General features: G+C 38.7%; 1 protein-coding gene across 1 annotated transcript; it reads left to right on the forward strand.

The window, feature by feature from the left end:
• Window positions 1–1,514: 1,514 nt before the first annotated feature.
• On the forward strand, window positions 1,515–4,161 carry LOC116702202 (glutathione S-transferase A). The gene is made up of 6 exons (XM_032536377.1): window positions 1,515–1,788; window positions 1,936–2,001; window positions 2,195–2,300; window positions 3,108–3,223; window positions 3,666–3,751; window positions 3,869–4,161. The coding sequence occupies exons 1-6, from the start codon at window positions 1,621–1,623 to the stop codon at window positions 3,996–3,998; spliced, it is 672 nt and encodes a 223-aa protein (XP_032392268.1). The 5' UTR covers window positions 1,515–1,620; the 3' UTR covers window positions 3,999–4,161.
• Window positions 4,162–6,892: the final 2,731 nt, after the last annotated feature.

Genomic DNA, 6,892 nt, shown 5'->3' on the forward strand with positions numbered 1-6,892 from the left:
CAAACTGTGTCAAAATGCATATTGATACACAAGTTCTGCAGTTCAAAGATTCAATCAGAGAAAGAGGCACAAAGAAACCACAATATTTATATATTTATATATATATGTATACAAGGTGACTAATAGTGGGTGCTCATGTAATGTAAATGTCACGTTCAAGGGATAAATTAGATAGGTGGTGTCTATTACAATCAGTTGTGCCTTTGTTGTTTGGTTTTATTGCCTGTGCCAGAGCTGGTTTTCCCTGTGTGTGCAGGGGTGAGTGAAAAGTGCTGAGTCACTGTGAGTTTTCAATGGTCTAATTTCAGGATGCCATAAACACACAACACGAAATAGTGAAGTCAATCAATGCAGGAGTAGATTGAAATCAAAACAATATCCCAAGATCATATTGATAAGCCATGTTTCAATCTTTTTTGTCAAACTCTTTGGATAATATTCAAATAATACTGGTCAGTAGTTCTAGTGCTGGAAGGAACAGGCTTCAGCAAAACTATGTCTTTCAATGTGATTTCTGCAGCTTTCTTTCATGCAACTGTTGTCTTTTAATTGCAACTGCAGACCACAGACAGCAGAAACGGTGATTGCAAACTGTGTCAAAATGCATATTGACACACAACTTCTGCAGTTCAAAGATTGAATCAGAGAAAGAGGCACAAAGAAAAAGAGAAATATATATATACATATATATACACAATGTGAATAATAGTGGGTGCTCATGTAATGTAAATGTCACGTTCAAGGGATAAATTAGATAGGTGGTGTCTATTACAATCAGTTGTGCCTTTGTTGTTTGGTTTTATTGCCTGTGCCAGAGCTGGTTTTCCTTGTGTGTACAGGGGTGAGTGAAAAGTGCTGAGTCACTGTGAGTTTTCAATAGTCAAATTTCAGGATGCCATAAACACACAACAGGAAATAGTGAAGTCAATCAATGCAGGAGTAGATTGAAATCAAAACAATATCCCAAGATTATATTGATAAGCCATGTTTGTTGGCATGCTATAGTAAAACTACTATTTAATAATAGAAAGTTCTTACTGTACTTCAGTAAATAGGGCAATTGGTAATTACAATTCCAGTGTATGCTATAGATGTTATTAGTATAAGTCACAATCAGTGCACAAACATGATTTTGTCAGTAATATTTCATTGTTGGGTTCATGTTTTTTCCCTTCCTTTTTCCCCTTATGTAATGGTCTGCGTGTCTGAGATCAAAGAGTAAAGCAAGATAAGTCCCTCCTCCCTATACGTGACTTCTCATGCCTATGGATATAAGCAGCTAGAGTCATAATTCACATTCAACTAGTTTAAAGCAGTTACTGAAATATGCAAACTTTAAATATGTGTTAATTTAAAGTCTGCATATTTCATGCTGCCTTGACTTAACAGAATGAGGGTTGAACATGCCTGGCTAGGGTGTGAACCATCTCAACTGTCTTGAGTCACAGTTCTTTGGCTAAAACACAAAAAAGGGGATGGGACTGAATCCCACCAATCCGGATGCAAAAGGCTGGAGCTTGTTATAAAACCAGGCATCTGCTACGCTTCTGCTTCACTCCTCGCTTCTTCCACCACTCACAACCGCAAGTGCTGTCAGGTGTAGCAGTCGACTCTAAAATTATGGCCAAGGAAATGACTCTTCTGTGGGGCTCCGGCTCTCCTCCCTGCTGGAGGGTGCAGATTGCTCTGGAAGAGAAGAATTTGCAGGGCTACAACCAAAAACTGCTCTCCTTTGAGAAAGGGGAGCACAAGTCTAAGGAAGTCATGGACATGAATCCCAGAGGACAAGTAAGTTCACTTTAAACATTACCTAGAAATAATATAAATCCTCTTATAGTGCCAAGTCTGCTTTTCTTCTTGATATGCACACATGTATATTCCTTTTAGTTATCAAAATAATGTTAACAATTTCATTCCATTCTATCTTTCTCAAAGCTTCCTGCCTTCAAGCATAAAAGCTATGTCCTGAATGAGTCCTGCGCTGCCTGCATCTACCTGGAGGTAAGAACCTGGCCAAAATGTTAAACTAAAGCCCTAGTTAAACTTTAATGGAAACATATTCAACCAAGGAGTTCATAAGTAGGAGGGCTTATTGTGCAGAAGGAAAGACACCCTACACTATAGAGTGAAAGAAACCGGAGCCCCATGCAGCTGTGTTCACAATAGCTGCTTTTTTTCATGTCTCCAACAACAGAGCCAGTTCAAGTCCCAGGGAAACAAGCTGATCCCTGACTGCCCAGCTGAGCAAGCACTGATGTACCAGCGCATATTTGAGAGTCTCACACTCAACCAGAAAATGGGTAGGTTATTCCTAACATGCAAAGCTAAGTATTATAATATAATATTATATTAAAGTATTTTACAGTTGCTTTGCAAACCAAGGTATAGCTGTTGTAAATCCTGCAAATTAATATTCCTAAATTGTCACATTTAAACCACTTGGATTTAAAGCCTAACCAAGTTACTACAACTTTATGACTTAGCTGATGTTTTTGCCGTTTAGAGGTCTGCCTTACGGGACTTTGAACTAGGTTGCTCTTGGCAACATACTGTACACTGAACTGCCACCGTTAAACCTGTGAGACTTCATATCTTCAGTTGTTGTCCACAGAGGGAGCTCAACAAGAGACCTAAAACACTGCACTAATGAGCTCTGCATTCACATAATTAAGCCTTGGCAGCATGCATTTAAGTAGATGTAGTGCCCCCTTAAAAAAGGTAGTGATGTTGAAAGGTCATAATAATCCCACAAAGGATCACATGCTCAGAGTAGCTTGCATGCAAAACCTAAGTCATGAGACGCCAATACATTTTTGGGGAGGGGTGCAAAGAGAAGAAATTCCCAGTTCATTTCGATTAACTTGTGCATTATCATAAATACAGTTAAGTATTTTCTAAGTAGGCTGCTCCAAACTTTATGTGAGCCACTTTTTTTTTTTTACTATCATCAGTTTGAAACTGATGTTATGTAACAATGTCCCGACTAACCCCACCCTCAACTGCCAGGATAATGGCAGCAATTAGTCTGTGGGAGTTGATGTTGTACAATGAGTGAATACTTCCGAGAGCAGCAGTGATGACTGAATGCTTGTTTTTAAATTTAATAGCGGATGTTATCTACTACACGTGGAAGGTCCCTGAGCCAGAGAGACACGACTCTGCCCTAAAGAGAAACAAAGAGACTCTGAGTGCTGAGATCAAGCTGTGGGAGGGATACCTGCAGGTAAACCTGGAGATTGTAAAATAATTGTATGTATGTAAGCACACAAGAAAAAAACAATTTTAATAGATGGGAAACATGCTGAGGATTTGTTGAACTAAAACCGCAATTAGATGTTGGTTAAAAGGAATGTTCTTTTGGTAGATACCTTTTTTATTTACTTATTTTCAGAGTTTAATAATTAGATTGATACCATCTAACTGTCAGCTGAAAAGCTAATAAGTGTACTTCCCAATACGTGGAACAATTTCTTCAAAGGCACCTATTATGTAGTTTAGCTAGCCACTATACAGTAGCTAGCTAAAATACATCCATCACAATTAACATTTTATGTTGAATTCAAATTGTTAATGGAGATAATATCAAATGAATACAGCCCTGTTTGAATATGTTCCGATCTGCCCACCAGCATATTAATGTAGTACTCATTGTATCTGTCTTCTAGGCAACCGGACCTTTCCTGGCAGGAAAGAACTTTTCACTGGCTGATGTGACAGTTTATCCATCCATTGCTTATATCTTCCGTTTTGGGTATGTGGATTTAATGACTGGAAATGACTTTAAACTGTGGGACCAAATAAATGCATAAATTACCAAGAACCAATATGTTTGAAATTTAAAGTTCACCAACCTTTCTACCTTCTATAGGCTATGTGAAGAGCGTTACCCTAAACTGGCAGCTTACTATAACTCTCTGAAGAGCAGACCCAGCATCAAAACCACCTGGCCTCCTACCTGGTTGGAGTCCCAGGGATCGGACATGCTGAAAGACATCTGAGAATCAAATGTGTTATATGTAACTTCTACTTGCATTGCACTACTCTAGCCTACAGCATTTTTATTATACTTAGCAATATGCATTTGCTGTTACTGTGTTAACTTGTATTAACATTAATGTGTTTGTGACTTAAACAGCTGATTCTTTTGGGGTTGTAAAGAAACAATAAAAAAAAGTACTTTCAGCTTTGCGTGCGTGTTCATTTTTTTTGGTTAAAAAACAACAGTTTCTCATACTGCCCATTGTATTACTGCAGCTCCTCAGCCTGAAATGCTCTGCCTGAGTAGGCTACTTGGCTGGCCGTCCTGAAAAGCCCAGTCTTCTCTGATTGGTCAGCTGACCCACTCTCTCGGTGGGCTGTGCTTGCTCAGGCAGAAACAATCAATTCATCACAATTGAAAATGTGCTGTCTGTCGGCGTGAAAGCCCCTTTTGGAGTGAAATGTGGAAATTTAAAATGCATAATAGGGGCTCGTGGAAGGTCCGTGTCTAGAGAGCCATATTTTAACCCATATTTGACTGCTATCTGTTTTTACAAAGGTCTGTGCAATGGTGTTAAAGGGATAGTGGGGATGTTTTAAAGTATTTATATTCGGTACTTATCCATAGAGTATTTCTTACATTGGATGGTGACTGGCATAGTCCCAGTTTGGAGAGGCAGGCAGAATACAGACTGCAGAATTTGTTTTGCCACCTATAACAAAAAATATATTAGGTGTACACTATGTTTAGAACATTTCACTGCTTTACCGTGTCTGCCCTTTCCTTTCCACATCATTTTCCCCTTTTGGCTGCTTAGTCTCCCCCTGCAAAAGTTCTTTACAGGCTACTTTGGTTCATGAAGGCCTCCACGTCTTCAGTGAATCGCATTTTGTCATCCCGGTCAAAATCACTTATTCCATAAACCATGGAGAGTGAGACACAAACATCTGATCTGCTGCAGAAATACGAAAGTTGACAGTTGAGAAAGTGTAGTGCAAAAAGAAAAGGCTATTTGACGGAAAGGTAAAGCGGTAAAACTTTTCTAAACCTAGCATACACCTAAAACTTTAGTGCATAGCTTTTGTTTAGCATTGTGTGCGCAGCCACATGATACAAGCCTTTGGGGATCGCCACCCATCCTCCACGCAGTTGATAGTGTTTATATTTTTAATTAAGGAGGACATGGAGGATTAAAAAAACCTATTTGACTCTTCAGAAGAGGTCATTATCTTGCCATTTTTATGTTCTCTTCCTCTCTAAAGCATAAGACAGCTGTTGTCTTTTCTGAGCGGTGATGTAAAACGCATCACTCGAGCTGCTGCACACGAATGTTGCCGGACTACACTATTTTGTAAACGGCCATACTGAGAAATAGAGTTTTGTGGAGCTCATAGGCATAATTAGCTTTGTAACAACTCATTTTGGCAATGGCTTGAATGCAACAAATGTTCATTGGTATGAAGTAGTCACACAATACAGCTTGAAACTGATATATATCAGTTTATATATATATATTTATTTTTAGGTGGCTAAAATAAGTTTTTTTCTGTTGGCCACTTTAACAGCAGTAGGCCTTCAGCTTGGCTAACTGTGTCTGTTTCTCCAAACTGGGGGCATGCCGACGGACATCTACTTTAGGTAATACACTGACTATGGATAAGTACCTCATACAAGCCCACTCCAAAATACTAAAATGCTGTCAGCTACTTTAATTATTTTGGACCCACAATGCATTGTCATTTACAACTAAACTTTGTAAAATGTCAGAACAAGAAGTAGGCTAACTAAAAAATTGTACAGACATTTGTTACAGTGCATCCCTTTTAAAACATAACTGTAGGTTTTTACACCAAGATATTTTGACCATAGGCATCAAATCTGGTCTTTCACAAGGAGTTTGAAGTTTCAACAGCAGAGGCTGCTAAACTCAATTAATGCCACGGAAGTGTCCAGGCAGCTGTCAACTTGGTCTTCCATGGTTCGTCACGTGCAGATCAACAGGTGCCACATACGATGCCCCCCTACGTGCCTTCGTTAAGGATGTTAACACCTCGGCCCAACAGCTACTACATACAACACCCGTATGTATCTTCAGCTGTGTTTCATGCTGGAAAGAATTATTTAAAGATGCAGCAACCTGAGAAATTTAAAAAAGATTTTGTCAGCTGAATTGACAGTATTTTGAATACTGAACAGTGCGTAATCGCAGGACCACTGCCCTCCCTCTGTTTTGGCAATATAAAGTTTAGCTAATTAAGGAAACTGCACATCTAACTTATGGGCTTTTGCGTTACCAAAAACATTTCCTATGTGGACAATTTCACCACTTTCCAGCACGGAACTGACCTCTTTAAATGTGATCGCCTCCATCTTAATCATGCATTACCCTGTTATTACCTCGATAATTACATGTTATTACCTATATATTACCTTTTTATTTTCGTACTATTACCACACTATTACCATGTTATTACCGTGGTGGAATTTAAAGTGCTACCACAATCTCAACAACCATAGACCATATTCAAATTGCCATGTCTGTTGAAGATGTCCTGCGAAACAGTGAATTGTGGACCCAAATGCAGAGACAGATGGGAATGTTGAATGTTGAGACTCTGCCCATGTCCGGAGGAACTATGGGTGCGTATATTTTATATTTAATTAAAAAAACTAAACAAAAACATTTATTTTTAATAAACTGATTATTAATGTATACCTAAACACAGTTCATTAGAAATTAAATGTAATACATTTTATAATTTGGTAACTAAGAGACAAAAACATAATTTGATTAGAATGAATCTTCCGAGGCACGCTGCGTGCCTCTGACGCTGATGAGTGAAGAGAGATGTGGGAACTTACAAACAATGTACAAACATTTGCCATGGCACAAAAGCGCATTTTGGATTTCTT

The sequence above is a fragment of the Etheostoma spectabile genome, chromosome 14 (genome assembly GCF_008692095.1).
Source record: "Etheostoma spectabile isolate EspeVRDwgs_2016 chromosome 14, UIUC_Espe_1.0, whole genome shotgun sequence".
In the NCBI taxonomy this organism is placed as follows: Eukaryota; Metazoa; Chordata; class Actinopteri; order Perciformes; family Percidae; genus Etheostoma; species Etheostoma spectabile.